Raw genomic sequence first — 16933 nt, forward strand, 5'->3', positions numbered from 1 at the left:
CATGGTTTACTGAATATGGTAGCGTAGTGCCTAAGGCCCTTGACTGCTAACCAGAAGGCTGGTGGTTCAAACTCACCAGCCACTCCTCGGAAGGAGTTGGAGTCAACAGCCACTGTACTGCCAGGCTTGAGCTCCTCAGCCCCTGTAGCTGCAAGAATCAGGAAAAGCCTCCAGCTTTGCATGGAAAAGCCTCCAGCTTGACGTTTGATCCAGGAACTTTGGACTTTCCAGCATCTATAAGTGTGTGAGCCATTTTCCTAAGATAAATCTCTCTCTCTTTTTCTGTTTCTCTCTCTCTTTCTCTCTCTCTCTCTCTCTCTACGTACAACAGAATGAAACACTACCTGGTCTTACGCCAGTCTCACAATCCTTGCTATACCTGAGCCCATCATGGCTGCCACTGTTCCAATCCATCTTGTTGAGTGTTTTCCCCCTTTTCCCTGACTCTCCATTTTACCAAGCATGACATCCTTCTCCAGGGATACCAAAGGAAATGAGACAAAGTCCGGCCATTCTTGCTTCCAAGGAGCATTCTGCTTGAACTTCTTCCAAGACAAATTTGTTCATTCTTTGCCAACATTAGCTCAAAAGCATCAACTCTTCTTCAGTTTTCCTTATTCACTGTCCATTTTTCACACGAATATGAGGCAACTGAAAATACCATAACTTGGGTTAGGTGCACCTCAGTTTTCAAAGTGACATCTTTGCTTTTCAATACTTTAAAGAGGTCTTTTGCAGCAGATTTGCCCAGTGCAATATGACATCTGATTTCTTGACTGCTGCTTCCATGGGTGTTGATTGTGGTTTGTTGTAGTGTGGTGGCTTGTGTGTTTGCTGGGAGGCTGGTGGCTATGCCAGTGGTATTTCAAATACCAGCTAGGTCACCCGTGGTGGACAGGTATCAGTGGAACTTCCAGACTAAGACAGACTCAGAAAAAGGAAGGGACATCCACTTCTCAAAGAATTAGCTAATGAACCTTATGAATAGCAGTGAAATACTGTCCAATATATTAAAATAATAAACTAAAAAAACAAACTATATTCACTGCCATCGAGTCGGATCAGACTCATAGCAACCCTTCCTTGGGTTCCCAATGCAGTATCACTATGGGAGTAGATTGTCCAACCTTCCTTCCGAGGAGTGGCTGGTGGGTTTGAACCGCCACCCTTCTGGTTAGCAGTCAATTGCCTTAGGCACTTGCCACCAGAGCTCCTGCCTCTCTAATATTTCACCTACCTGTTTGGAGGAGACTCTCTCTTGGAGTCACGTATCTCATTCCATTGCTGCCTTGAGGTCTCTACTCTCCTTGCATAAAGAGATCTTCCCTGACCACTTTATGCAAAATTGTGCCCTTGCATTCACTTCTCCCCATCCCCACAATCTTGCTTTATTTATTTTTTTCAATAGTGATTATTACAGCCTGGAATACAATATTTTAGTACTTTCTTATTGGATGTCTCTCCAAAATATACATATATTTGGAGAGACCAGGTAGTGTTTCATTCTGTTGTACATAGGGTCGCTATGAGTCAGAGCTGATTTGATGGCACCTAGCAACAATAACATTATTTTAGTAAATTGATTATTACCTTGAGGTGAGAAAATACTTTCCTAGATGAAGATTTGTGACAGTTTTATTTATTTCTAAAAAGTATACATACATAAAAAATGTGATGTTATTTATCAAATATTTCGCTTTACTAAGATATATCGGAATGAAGCTTGAAAGAGATAACTGCATTCTTTGTGACATGTGTTAGTAATGAGAGCTAGCATCCCTTACTTATCTGTTACTATGTTCCAAGTCACAGAAGTAAGTGAAACTAAAACAAATAGGAATTTTATTTTAAAAACTTAAGATTTCTCTGGAATAAAGAACAGACACATGGAGCAAGGAAAGAATTTTCAAAGAAAAAATAAATAGAATATTACCAACAAAATAAAATAAAATAGTGTCAAAGTTGTTTTGTATGCCATCGAGTTGGTGCCCACACTATATATATTATATATATGTAATTTTGCTTGCATTGAATGTAAACTCCTGGATGGCAAAAACTTTATCTATTTGGTTTAGTAGTAAATTCCCATTGAGTAGATCAAGACTTTGCATGTATTAGGAGCTCAAGTTGAATAAATAAGTTGAATAAATAAATAAATAAATTCAATATGTTATGTTCAATAAGAGCATTAAACTTACATGCTGGTCTTCATTTCTATTAAAAACTTAACTTCTTTTTAAAACCTCCCCCTCCTATTATTATTTTATGCTTTAAATTAGTTAAGTATATTTAAATGCAGGTTACTGTTATAGGTGGTGGCTTTCAAACTCTTTTTACTGTGAACCCCAATTTCATGGAACAAATTGATGTTTACCATATACATTCTGAAGCTACTTTTCTTTTTCTCTTTTGTTCTATTTCATCTTTAAATATATGCCAGTCATGACCCACTACTTTGTTTTTTATGACCTCATTTTTTTCATAGGTTATAACCTGCAGTTTGCCAAACATCCCCCAGAGAATAACATGAGAATTCTCAATAAGTTCACATTAATAATGTTATTGAATACTACATATTAAAATAAAATAAAAAATAAAAGTTTAAAACCGTAGTGAACACTACTTAGAACAAAAGTTATTAGACATAAGCTATTTTTTATATCCATATATCATCTGAAATAGGTACACTATGAATAGTAAATGCAGATTTTTGAAATAGTTCTAAAAAATAAAAAGATTGTAAGTTAAAAAATATTCTGAAAAGAGAAACCAGAGGGATCAGATCATTAAAGCAAAAACTATTACTTTAGAATTGAAGAAACTATAATATAAATAAATATTATTGCATATTTCTCCAGGGAGAATTATAATACTTAAACAGTTCTTTTAAGTTTAACAGATTAATTTATAACCAGTAGATTCCAAACAAAAGAAAAAAATTAGTGAACTGATGGTAATCTTTTAATAGTCTGATCATTCTCCTGCTTAGACAGGATGAAAATATGTATTTTTTAAATAAAATATAAATTGTTCCTCTGGAACATTTCATAATCTTCATTTTCCTCCACATATTTATCTACAATCCTATGATAAACCTACTATTCCCCACAATCTTGTAACTCAATATCCTGCAACATATTTCTTTATTATTAAATGTTATATTAAATGTTATTACATTGTAGCCTTCATGGCACAATGTTTAAGTGCTCAGCTACTAATCAAATGATTACCAGGTCAAAGCCGTAGCCACCCCACAGGAAAAAGGCTTGGGAATCTGCTTCCATTAAGACTACAGCTTAGAGTTTGTTCAAGCTGGATCAAAGACTTAAATGTAAAACCCAAAACTATAAAATTCATCAAAGATAAAATAGGAGCAAATCTAGGAGCCGTAATTTACAGCATAAATCGACTGTCAAGCATAATCCAGCATCTGCAGGAAATAGAAGAGAAGCTAGATGACTGGGACCTTTTAAAAAATAAATTCTTGTGTGGATCAAAAGATTTCGTCAAAAGTGTAAAAAGAGAACCCACAGATTGGGAGACAATATTTGCCTATGACATACCTGACAAATGACTTATCTACAAAATATACAGAAAACTTCAATACCTCAACACCAAAAAGACAAATAACTCAGTTCACAAATGGGCAAAAGACTTGAACAGACACTTCACCAAAGAAGATATACAAGCAGCCAACAAACACATGAGAAATTGCTCACGATTACTAATCATTAGAGAGATGCAAATCAAAACAACAATGAGATATCATCTCACCCAGCAATAATAGCAAAGTCCAACAGATCAGATATTAACAAATGCTGGTGGGGTTGTAGAGAGATTGGAACTCTTGTGCACTGCTGGTGGGATTGTAAAATGGTACAACTATTGTGGCAAACAGTATGGCATTTCCTTAAAAAACTGAGAATAGAAGTACCATTTGAACCAGCAATTCCATTACTAGGAATATATCCTAAAGAGGTGAGAGACAGCACAGGAACAGACATATGTACACCTATGTTCATTGCAGCACAATTCACCATAGCAAAGAAATGGAAACAACCTAAATGCCCATCAACGGATGAGTGGATAACCGAATTATGGTATATCCACACAATGGAATACTATCCCACATTAAAGAACAATGAGGGATATGCGAATCAACTCGCAACGTGGATAAACCTGGAGAACATTATGCTGAGTGAAATAAGTCCACTGCAGAAGGACAAGTACTATATGAGCCCAATACTGTAAAAAAAGAGAGAAGGGTTTGCTTGGGAAAGGGAACTCACCTAGTAGGTTACCAGGATGGGGAGGGAAAGAGAGGGATTAATTTAGGGCTAACTGGGGCTTACATGTTGACATGGGTAGGGGGAGGGATATATGGGAAGGATATATGACCACCATGATAACATTGGGCAATGAGAGGACACCGAACTGTGCACATAAGAGATAGACGACAGATGCTAAAACCAACCAATGTATTCACAATACCACATTGCCATTAACACCAAACACTAGGCTATACAGATAAACACATAAACACCTGAGATGATCAGAGGGATCAGTGAATAGGAGCTCTGGTAGCATAGTGCCAAAGGCACTTGACTGCTAACCAGAAGGCTGGCGGTTCAAACCCACCAGCCACTCCTTGGAAGGAAGATGCGACAATCTACTTCCGTAGTGATACTGCCTCCGAAACCCAAGGAGGGGTCGCTATGAGTTGAGTCCAACTCAACAGCACATAAAAACAACAAACAACTAGACCAAGGATAGACTCAACTGAGGCTTATCTTGTACAGACACCAGTGATACAAAATACCTGCAGTCCTTACAGAAACAATAGAAGACAGACACAGAGTAATACCTCACAGACATCCCAATACTATGGGAGAGAGATCCAGTAGAGCTGCTAGCTCAGGACCATAGCACTGGGGTACACCAGACTCAATTGGCACAACAAAATACATTGGTGAGTAGTGCTTGGGGTCTTAAAAGCTTTCAAGCATCCATCTAAGATGCAGCTAATGGTCTCCTAGCACTGGAAGTGAAGAAGAATGCACACACACACACACACACAAAAGGGCATTTAGAAGCAATCAACCCTAGGACACGATGGCCCTCTAGACCAGAAGAGCCAGATGGTGCCTGGCTACCAATGCCACCCACTCAGGAAAGTATCAAATCTGGCGATCCTGGATAGAGTGGAGGGAAAATGTGGAACAAAATCCAAAAACTCAATAATGACCAGAATTACTGGTCATATGGAATCTGGTGACACTCCCAATTCTATGGCCCTGAAATACATTCAGCGCCTGGAATAAAACTCACCCCCAGGGGTGGGCTCTCAGCCCAATAGTTAATAAGCTGTACACACAGACCACTCAACCCAGGATGCCACACCCATACACTCAATGGTAATACATCCCTTAAAGCAATAGACCAGGGGATACCCAAGGACCAACATTCAAACTGAGGAAATGCAGGACAAACAGGAGTGCATAATTATGAGGGGCACAGGGGGAGGGTTCTAGGGTAGGGAGGGGAGGAGAATGGGTTAGGGTTGGACATGGCGAATGGGGAATGAAACTAAATGTACGCGTGACTTTGAATGTAAAACAAGCTCTTAAAATAAAATAAATAAATAAATAAATAAAAAAGACTACAGCTTAGAAAACTCTATGGGGCAGTTCTATTCTGTCATATGAGGTTGATAGTCAAAAACCGACTCAATGGCACTTAACAAAAACAGCTATATATGTATATACATATATATAGACAATGTATTTTATATATTATATATTATACAATATGATAGTATGATACACTACTTGTTCCGTTTCTCTGGAGGAACTCTGACTGATTAGTCCTTTAGCGTCACTAGCACTTTACACTTTAGACCAGTTTTTGTCCTATCCACTTTATGCCTTATACTTTACTGACTGTGCACTTAATCCCTGAAACTGTCAGTCTGAAGTGCTTGCTCCACTCGTGTTTTGACATTTGGAAATCCTTCCTTTCCCTCTCTTTCATAAAACAGCAGTGACTCACCATTCTCTGAATCTCTACAACTTTCTGTTCCATTTGAATGGCCTTGAACATGACCTGCTTTTATGTTAGTAATGTTTCTATGACTAATCCTTAGTGACAGTAAGTTCCATGAGAATACAAGTAGTGTCTTATATGGCTCCAAATCTTCAGCAACATTCTGTGGTGCCTCCACAAAGTGCCTTATGCAGAATAATATTACTATTTACTGAATGAACAATTAAGTGATATTGCATACACAAAAAGAAACAACATTTTGAAGTTAGGTACACCTCAGTTTTTTAACCTGGCTCTGTCTTCCTAGATTTTTGATAGTAGGGACATTACTAAGTCTTTAAGCCTCAGTGTTCCAATTTACAAAATGGCAATAATGTTAATACTCATAGCACTGTGTCTTGGCAAAGACTAATGAGTTAATGTAAAAACATACTAGCATAGTACCTGACATATACTGAGGTTCAACAGAAATGCAACTATTTTTTAATTACATTGGCAATGTTGTTATAAATTAATTCATCAAATATATATTTAATACCTACTATGAGACAGGCACTTTGGTAAGTCCTATGAAAAATAAAATGATAAATTAACAATTTCTAACTTTTATTTAATAGTTATTTTATTTCAGACATACTTGTATGTACTTCATCATACTCAGTTATTGGTAAAACAACTTCATTGGAAAGTACTATTATTATCCTAATTAACAGATAAAAATCTTAGACACAGAAAGACTAAGTAATTTGCCCAAAAACACACTGTTAATTAAGTGTTGGAGTTGTGATATGGACCACAGAACCTAGTTCTAGGGTCTGTATTTTATTCTCTTATGACAAAGCTACGTTTTGTATACATAACCTTAGTACCCAAGTATAGTCTAATAAGAAGTACAGAACATCTTCAAATAAAAATCTTCTTGAAGGTGAATTTAAAAAGTGACAACAAGGAAGAGAATTTAGAAAGAAAAATGTTGTTCAAATCATATTAATACTATTTGGAACACACATGACATACATTATCACTAAGGAGGCTACATTAGAATGGACAAAATCATTCTGCCTTTCACATTTCACTGACCCAAGTCTAGAAAGCTATTTCTGTACACTCTACATCATCTGGGCTTTCTTAAGGCAGTTATGCACCTGCAGTGTATGTTTTGTTGTGTATGCACCACACACAATTTTTTCAAGTAGATAAGCAGACTCTCATTGCTCCCTTAACCCACCTAGCTAAAGATAATTCTAATTATAATATGATCTTTCAAACTTTTATAAACCAGTTTTTCGAAACTGTTATACCAGTTCCACAAAAAAATAGATAATCCTTAGTAATTTCACTTTAAAGATATAATTATGAAATGATTGAAAATATCATTGAGAACTCAGCATGTACTTTAAAATAACAGTAGTTTTCCAAATTGAAAGTCCTTCTTTCATATAGATTATCAATGGTTAATATGAAGAATATCTTTACAAGAGATGACTACCTTAATTTTTTTATTTGGTGAACTAAATTTGTCATGCAAAATCATGGCCATTAATCCTCAATTTTCTTTCTTTCTTTTTTTTTTTAATTATGGTTTGTGTGAAATTTACAGAGCAATTTAGTTTCCCATTCAACAACTTATACATATTTTTTTTTGTGAAATTGGCTTCAATCCCCAAAATGTAGCAGCACTCTTCCCACTTCCTCACTGGGTTCCATTTCCCTTTGCTTTTTTTTCCTTCCCCTTCTTGTCTGCTGAGCTTTGTTTTTGGGGAAATGCTGTCTTCTTGGCCTTGAATAGTTGATTGTTCTAAGGAGTATGTTCCTCACAGGTCTTATTGTTTACTTTGCAGGTTTATCTACTGTCTGCCTGAAACATGATCCTCAGGGGTGGGTTCAGTTCCAGGCTTGAGGATGTCTGAGGACCCCAACCTAGGCAGTTTCCCAGCCTCTATCAGACCAGTAACTCATGTCTTATTATGATTTTGCATTTTGTTCTGCATTTTTTTTCTCCCCCTCTGTCCTGACCTTTTATTGTGATCCTGTTCAGAGTGGTTGGTAGTAGTAGTTAGGCAACATCTAGTTCTCCTGGTCTCAAGATCGTGGAGGCTGAGGTTCATGTAGTCCACTAGTCCTTTGGACTAATTGCTTTCATGTATCTTTGGTTTTCTTCACTCTTCTTTGCCGCCAATGAGGAGAGACTAATAATTGCACCTTGAATGGCCACTCACAAGCTTTTCAGACCTCAATTACTACTCAACAAAGTAAGAAGTAGAACATTGTCATTGTGGACTATGTTATACCACCTGACGTGGATGTTCCCCACGAGTATGGTCCTAAGCCTCTGAGACCAGTGACTTATCCCTTCAAGGTGTTTGGCTCTGTCTGGATAAGGAGTTTTCAAAACTTTGCCACTGTATGTGTATTTCCATAGATATATTTGCAGTACATACAAATAGAAATAACCTTGCTATATCTATATATAAGGATCTCTGGTGGTGTAGTGCCTAAGGCATTTGACTACTAACCAGAAGACTGGTGGTTCAAACCTACCAGCCATTCTGTGGAAGGAAGACTGGGCAATCTACTTCCATAAACATTTATTGCCTCGGAAACCCAATGGAGGTTGCTATGAATGAGAATCTACTCCATGGTAGTGAGTTTTTTTGAGAATATCTATATGTAAGGAGCTCTGGTGATGTAGTGGTTAAGGCATTTAGCTGCTAACCAAAAAGTTGGTGGTTCGAGCCCACCAGCCACTCTGTGCAAGAATGAAGAGACAGTCTGCTTCTGTAAAGATTTATAGTCTTAGAAACCCTATAGGTCGCTACGAGTCAGAATTGACTCGATGGCTATGGGTTTGGTTTTGCAATACACACTCATGGGTGTACTCTAATCTGTCTTTCCGCATTTGTTCAGGTTGTATGTCTAATTCTATTCATAGATTACTGTTTGTTATTGCAGGATTGTGTATGTGTATGTGTAAATAGTATTCACCTTTGTTGTCTTTTACTCTCATGCAACTCCCAGTATCTTCTTTTGCTTTGGTCTTGTTGTGCTGACCTCTTCCTTATTGTATGTGGCCTTTCTGTTCACTCAGGTTAACACATGTGTACTCTCTAGTTAGTAATTTTTCCTCCTTCCTACCCACCCCCATCACTGGTAACCAAAAAATAATTTGTGTGTGTGTGTGTGTGTGTGTCTGTGTCTGTGAACATTTTCTTAACTATTTATAATAATGATCTCATACTATCTGTCCTCTAGTGATTGACTTATTTCATTCAGCATAATGTCCTCCAGGTTCATTCATGTTACGAGATATCTCACAGATTCTTTGTTATTCTATAATGTACAGGGATATTTGTAAATATTCTAGTGATATTAGGTATATTAGCTTTACAGAGCTAACATTTTAGAGCATCTTGTTTGATGCAAAGTAAGCAAAAAAAAAAACATATAGTTGCTGAACTCTAATAAATCTCACTGCTGAGCACCAGCTCTGGAGACCTTCTAGATGTCCTTTTAAATTTGTCTTCCTGCTGATTCAGACTTAGACCAACATTCCAAGAGCTTCTCTACAATTGACTTTCTACTCAAGAAACATTCTTTACTCCTCCTAAAATAATCACTCATACCTAATCTCATTTTATCCCAAAGCAAAGTTTACTAACCCTTCATTCTTTAAATTCTCTTATAAAAATAATTTTATTATTTTCATTTCCCCTCATGGTGTCTCTGAAGTTCAGTCTCTAAAGTTTACTCACTCTCATATTCCCAGACCAATATTTTAATTCACCTCTGTCTCTTCCAAATATAGATTTAGATTTCTTTGAAAATTACTTTAGGTTTAATGTTAACTAACTACAAAATAACAACTTGTTTTCAAAAACACTTTTTAAAATTGTACTCATACTTTATGCTTAGTTTTCTAGCAACAACAAAAATCAAATCTACCAACCACTCCACAGAAGGAATATGGAGCTATCCACTTCTGTACAGATTTACAGCCTCAGAAGCCTAATAGAGGTCGCTATGTCAGAATCAACTCAACGGCAGCGAGTTTGAAGCTTTTTTGAATGTAACATTAAAATGTTTTTAGAGGAAGCTAATATGTTGGTTGTTTTATTTCCTATTGTTATTGTTGTTATGTGCCATCGAGTCGGACCCGACTCATAGCGATGAACCCTCCCTGGGTTTCGGAGGCAATATCTCTATGGAAGTAGACTGCCCCACCTTCCTTCCAAGGAGTAGCTGGTAGGTTTGAACTTCCAGCCTTCTGCTTAGCAGTCAAGTGCCTTAGGCACTACACTACCAGAGCTCCTTGCAAGTTATTTTAACAAAAGCCAGAATCAATAGAAGAAAATACATGCAGGACTTAGAAGAAACTACAAAAAATATACTTTTTCAAAATAAATCACTTATTTGGAGAGGAAAATAAAACTTTTTATTATATACACTACAACATGATTGTATTTAAGTACTTTTTTTCAGAGATAGCTTACCAGGAAATGCTAATGTCTAAAAAACTTTTGTAAGCTTTACCATTAATTAGTAGTAATATAACAAATAAAATGAAATAATATTATATGAACTAGTTTTACCTTTGCATTATAGGGAATGTAATGTTTTGATAAAGCTTCAGGCGTATGCATCCATGTCTTGTCTGCAATGAAGAATACACAGATTACATTAAATTATAGTCTCTATAGTGTCATCTGTATTCATTAGCATTTTAGGGAGTCCAAAATAAGTAGCAGCCTTTCTAATTCTAAGACTCTTTTGGTAAATCAAGAAAGAAAAACTAGTCATATACATAAGAACAACATAGTTGGAAAGTGAAAATAGGATTCTTTCCATGATATAAAAGTCCCTAGCGATCCTTTTGAAAGATTTTCAAATAGTATTAATGATAATACATTTTTTAGAATATATAAAAAATACATCAGTTGGATTATGAATAATTACAGGAATTGTGATTAAAAATATCTTTCTACATTATGGTTTTATGAATTACAAGTGTTTTTTTGTTGTTGTTAATTCTCTGGTCAACAAGACAGCTCTGGTGGTGTAGTGCCTAAGGCTGCTAACAGAAGGCTGGCAGTTCAAATCCACAGCCACTCCTCAGAAGGAAGGTTGGCAAACAAAATGAAATCTGTTCTTTACTAATTGAGATTGTTATTGTTTTTTGGAAGTAAGAATTAACTAGATATTAAAAGAGAATTTTATATTAAAATTTATATTAACAATTGCAGTTCAACGAAGCTGAAATAATACAATCTATTATGTTTATTCAGAAATAAATCTAATATTAATATAACTTTTATTTTAAATTTAGATAAATTTAGGATCTACTATGAAGAGATGTTGCTATAAATATTCTTAAATATAGTTATTTGAAATGTTTCTTGGATTATTGTGACAAAATATTAGAGATGAAAGAAACTCAACATGAGAAAAAATATTGAAACTGTAGTTCATATAATTGATAGAAATGGAAAAAAATACATTTCTCACTCAATTCTGGACTTTTATTAATTTATTTCACTTATCTTCTCAAATACTTTGTGAAATGTATAAGGGGACAAAACAAAAAATATGTATAATGCTTATACAAATGAAACGGCTTTTTGTTTTTCATGAAGTGGTATTTGTTTGGAGTAAGACTTCTGAACCATTAAATATATTCTTTTTTAGTGCAATTTGGTGTGTATTAGTTTACATTTTATTTTATAGGAGTTTGTAATTTAGAATAAAAATTATAAATAGAGTAGGACCAAAGGCTGAATTTATCATCAAATATATTAGATTAATACTGAGAAACTTTCAGATTACAAACCAAATTTTTCAATATTTAATTCCAAACACTTTAAAATGATGCAACAGAATTAATCTGTTATAAATTTTTCCTTCTCAAACTGCAAGAATGTGAAGGCACAGAAAAAAATGGCATATATTCCTGGAATGTCAATTTTATTTTATAATTTATTGAATAATGCACTATATTTTAGTACATTGTTACTATATGTATTTGGGGTATAATGTGAAATTCACAAGGGATTCTCAGAGATAATATGAAGAATCAGTAAAATTTCATGCTCATCTTACCTTTTGGGGCTATCTCTGACTACTAGGATGGATATGTGATAGTCATACATGGTAAAATATTTTTAAAAGCTTCAAAAAGTAACATTGACACTGATATTTAATATGTGGGATCTCTGGTGGCATAGTGCCTAAGGCATTTGACTGCTAATCAGGAGGCTGGCCATTCCAACCCAACAGGCATTCCTCGGAAGGAATATTGGGCAATCTGCTTCCATGGAGAAACTGCCTCGGATACCTAAGGAGGGGTCTTTATGAATCAGAGTGACTCAACAGCATTTAATGTATAAAATTTTTATTTCTTGTATGAATTTTATCTTACAGTTTTGTCCTTATGATTGTTAATGGATAATGATACGACTAATTAGAAACTAAGTTGTATTTATATTTGAGATATAATATTGTTCTAATACTACATGAAAGAAATATTAAATCACAATATTGTACACCAAAATAATAAAAACACCAAAGATCTGCCTTAGAGAACAGTTTTCCAATTTCACTTTTTACCCTTTAACTCAACTCTCCTCCTGTCTCTCTTTCCAAAGCATATATCACGTCTCAGGAGGATGTAAAGTCTGGCTAAGTCTGAATATCATGCTTTATAGCAATCCTGAGGCAGGGAGATAATTGCTTTCTCCTGAAAGTCACTATTATTTGAAAGCTGGTGATATTGCTTCTGTTATAAAGTGTCAGACAGTAGTGACCTAGAAAGCAGGTGGGTATACACAGCTGTTCCTGGTGATCAACTAAAATAATCACAAGATTAAATTACAAGAGAATAAGCTATAGTTTCTCAAACACAAAATATGCCTCCTTACTACATTATTAAGTGCTGATGTTCTAGTGGTTGTTCATTGCACAGACTTTAGCATAAGTAATAGAAAACCTGAAGGATTCCCAAAATAATCTTTGCTCTCATCCTAATTAATAACGTGGGAAAAAAAAAAAAAAAGACCAAATAAAACACTTTATACTAATTCATACAGATGTGGTTAAACTTTGAGAATCATCCTTGGTCACTATAAAGTACCCACAGAAGCAATTAGATATTGGGGCTCATACAAAAACAGGAACATAGATATTCTAGAGTTTGTCCTTCTTCCCTGAAAGTATACTATAATCACTAACTTAATATTGAGATCCACATGAAATGCCAATATTTCAAAATGTTTGACAAGTGTCAATTTACTCTGTTCAATAAACTTCCATTTTCAAAATGCTTTAATTTAATCAGGAAGGATGCAGTAACTTCATTACTCTTGTATCATCAGAGCTTAACAGAGAAAACACTTACTTTAAGTGTATAAAATATAAAACTAAATATGGTTGCATGATTATATTTTATTTTAATAAAATCTCCACAAAAGGAAAGTAATATGTAAATTTGCATACTAAGTGCTATACATTATGATGATATCTACTCAGTATGTCAACAGATGAGTTAAAGAAAAGAAAGTATAATTAGTTGAATTATTTAATCACATTTATTCACATGCTATGTTTACACTCTTTTATTAAAAGATTTATTTTTTGATGCAATGACTAGAGTACATGATTTTAAAAATTCAATGTGAAAGCTAGTCAAGGGAAAGAAGATTTAAAATATCCATTAAAATTTAATCTATGATTTTCGATGTTAGATTAATTTTTACGTAGCTCTTCAAATAGCTCAAAATGATGCAATTCTGAGATATTCAGTATTTTTAGATTCTACAAACAACTCTAATACCATAGATCATTTACAAACAAAACTAGCACAGTATCTGGCTAATGCAATCAACAAAGATCAGACAAATTACCAACTGGAGATTTAATATGAAGAAGAAGAAGAAGAATTTGGAAAAAAAAAACTTATGTTTAAGTTTATGATAATCTCTTTTCCTTAGGCTTCTGAGTCCTAGGATTATTAGTAAAATTGCACATGATGACTAAGTAAATTGGGTATCTATGAGAAATGGTAGCATATTGCCTAAGGCACTTGACTGCTAACCAGAAGGCTGGCGGTTCAAACCCACCAGCCACTCCTTGGAAGGAAGGTTGGGCATTCCTACTTCCGTAGTGATACTGCCTTGGAAACCCAAGGAGGGGTTGCTATGAGTCAGGGCCGTCTCGATGGCAAATAACAACAACAACAATGAGAAATGAGATCAGCTTTTACTGACAGAAGACCATCTTGCTATGTTTAGAATACTAAACACAGTGTATGTTGATGCCAGTAATTGGAAATATGATTTTAATTATATAGTCTCTAGAGGTATAATTAACAATTAAATCCTGGTGGTGTAGTAGACAAGGCATTTGGTTGCTAACCAGAAGGTAAAGTGGTTCAAACCACCAGCTGCTCTGTGAGAGGAAAATGAGGCCATATACTTCCATAAAGATTTACAGTCTTGGAAACCCAATGGGAGTGGCTATAAGTTGGAATTGACTCCATGGCAATGGGTTTAGGGGTATAATTATAGCTCCAGATTGTCAAGATACATAAATCCTCTCATAAAATTAAAAGTTTCCATCTCAAATTAAAGTTAAATCAAAAAGTGCTATTGTTAAAACCAGAGGCAGAAAAATATTCAGAGATGTTTTTTCTCTTTAACAACCTTACTATATGAGAGTTAGAACTGGTTCAGGAACTTAAGGTAGAACACTCCGTATCAACTTGTAAGTTATCTAAAATATTGATCGATAATTTCCTGATAAGGCTATTTAATTATTAGACTTAAAAAAATAAGAGAGATTAAAAGAAGTTTAAAGCAAATGAAGCAAGGCAGGAAACGACAAGTGATTTTGCTTCTTGATTCTCCAAACGACTCTAATTTGCCTGAATAAACAGTTTGCACTCCTACTGTGTTCAAATGTGGCATGTTTAAATTTAGAGTCACTAGTGAGTGGAATTACTATCCAACTCTTGGAATTCTTAATGAAACACCATTCTAAGTCCTTTCAAATAAATAATAGATTAGAAATGTGGAATTTCAACATTAAAGTCATAGAAAGGAGAATTCCATATAGAAAAGGAAAAGGTAGAGCTAAAAAATAAGATTGTGGAATTGGTGATATAAGATATATTTTAATTTATTAAAAGTAGCTCAATATATTATAGAATTATTTCTATAGTTTGTTACTGGGAAAGGCAATGAAAAAGAAATACTACTTTTGGTATATGTTTTAAGTCTGAAGCAAGCTACAAACATCAATAAATATCATTTTGGAGTTCCTTTATCCAGAAAAATAATAAATTCCTAGCTTTCCCAGGCTGAAAAGTGCCTTAAAGGTTGTATTATCTAAATCCCTACTGAAAATATTAATCCTCTGTACCCCAACCAAATGTTTGAACACCTGTCACTTCAGTGAAAAAAAGTCAGTACTTTGAGTAATTCCATTATATTCCTCATGGTTTTGTGGAATTATTTTTCCTACATTAAATCAAAGACCTTGTAAATTACACTCTACTAACTGTGTCTCATAAACATTGAAAGACAACAATCATTACCACACTATATATGATAATTATGATATATTATTTTTACATTTCTTTTAAGTATATACCTGACAATCAATAACAAACTTATTTTGGTCTCATTCCTATCAATTCTTCAATAGTATTCAGTAAAACATCCAACAAACCCACTCACCAATTTTCATCACTGTTATCTCAAGTGAGGGCCAAGGAATTTAATATTGCATGGCATAAGTGGAAGCTGAAACTAGTCAGATAAGTTTCTTCTTTGCACCATAGCATACAATTTCACACCGTAGCATAAAATTGCTTGAGTACTATTGCTACCTTGTACTATGGACTACGTATATTTAACAATTCTCTTCTTTCTTTATGCTCCTAACAAAAGAAGGTCAATTAGCAATGTTTCCAGGTTTGTGTTGCTCTGTTCTAATTTCCTTTCTGAGCATTCTGGTTTGATAATAGGAAAAACTGACTTCTTCACATCTTTGCTTGATTGTCCTTATAATATTGAATTAACTCCGAGGTCCACTAAAATGGACACACTTACCTTTCTTCCTGCTAAAAGCACGGTTCATGATGAAGATCAGCCAAATCAATATTTGGGTCAATCACAATTTATATCCTGTAAAAATAACAAAATATTAAAAAATAAATGAAAGAATATTGAGCAGCCTCTTTTGTGCTAATGTGCTTTTAAACAGGAAGCCTTTCTAATTTTTTGAAAATATTAAAAAACAACATTCTAAAATGTTCCAAAGGAGACTATGTAAGGGTAAACATAAGTATTAAATATTATGAGTGTTACAAACAGATCATTAAATATAAAAGGAAATTCCTCAAAAATTGTTTAATTTTTTTCCTCCTGACACATCCATCAATAATTAAATGTATATGCAAATTTAAGGAAAAAGAAAATCAACACTTCTTCCTGAGCTTGATAGTGTTGTTTGTTGTTGTTAGGTGCCACTGGACTTGGCTCTAACTCATAATGACCTTTTCTATGACAGAATGAAACAAACACTGTCCAGTCCTGCACCATACTCACAATCCTTGCTATGCTTCAGTCTGTTATTACAGCCACTGTGTCAAACCATCTCATTGAGGGTCTTCCCCTTTTCACTGACTCTCTACTTCACCAAGCATGTCATCCTTTGCCAGGGATTGGTTCCTTCCAACAACATAACCAAAGTGCATGAGACAAAGTCTGGCCTTCTAGCTTCTAAAGAGCATTCTGGCTGTACTTCCAAGACAGATTTCTTAGTTCTGGCAGTCCAAGGTATTTTCAGTATTCTTTACCAACACCACAATTCAAACACATCAATTCTTTAGTCTTCCTTA

At 34.7% G+C, this 16933-nt stretch overlaps 1 protein-coding gene across 1 annotated transcript in view; it reads right to left on the minus strand.

Annotated features, from left to right (window-relative positions):
- The window catches only part of GULP1 (GULP PTB domain containing engulfment adaptor 1), a 194821-nt gene extending 178651 nt beyond the window's left edge, over positions 1 to 16170 (minus strand). Inside the window, exons 1-2 of the mRNA XM_042783623.1 lie at positions 16143 to 16170; positions 10632 to 10693 (exon numbers count right to left, since the gene is read on the minus strand). Of these exons, the coding sequence (XP_042639557.1) occupies positions 10632 to 10693; positions 16143 to 16170 (90 nt within the window). The remainder of the gene's footprint in view (positions 1 to 10631; positions 10694 to 16142) is intronic.
- Positions 16171 to 16933: the final 763 nt, after the last annotated feature.

The sequence above is a fragment of the Orycteropus afer genome, unplaced genomic scaffold (genome assembly GCF_000298275.1).
Source record: "Orycteropus afer afer isolate SDZICR_OR568_19922 unplaced genomic scaffold, OryAfe1.0 scaffold00001, whole genome shotgun sequence".
Lineage (NCBI taxonomy): Eukaryota > Metazoa > Chordata > Mammalia > Tubulidentata > Orycteropodidae > Orycteropus > Orycteropus afer.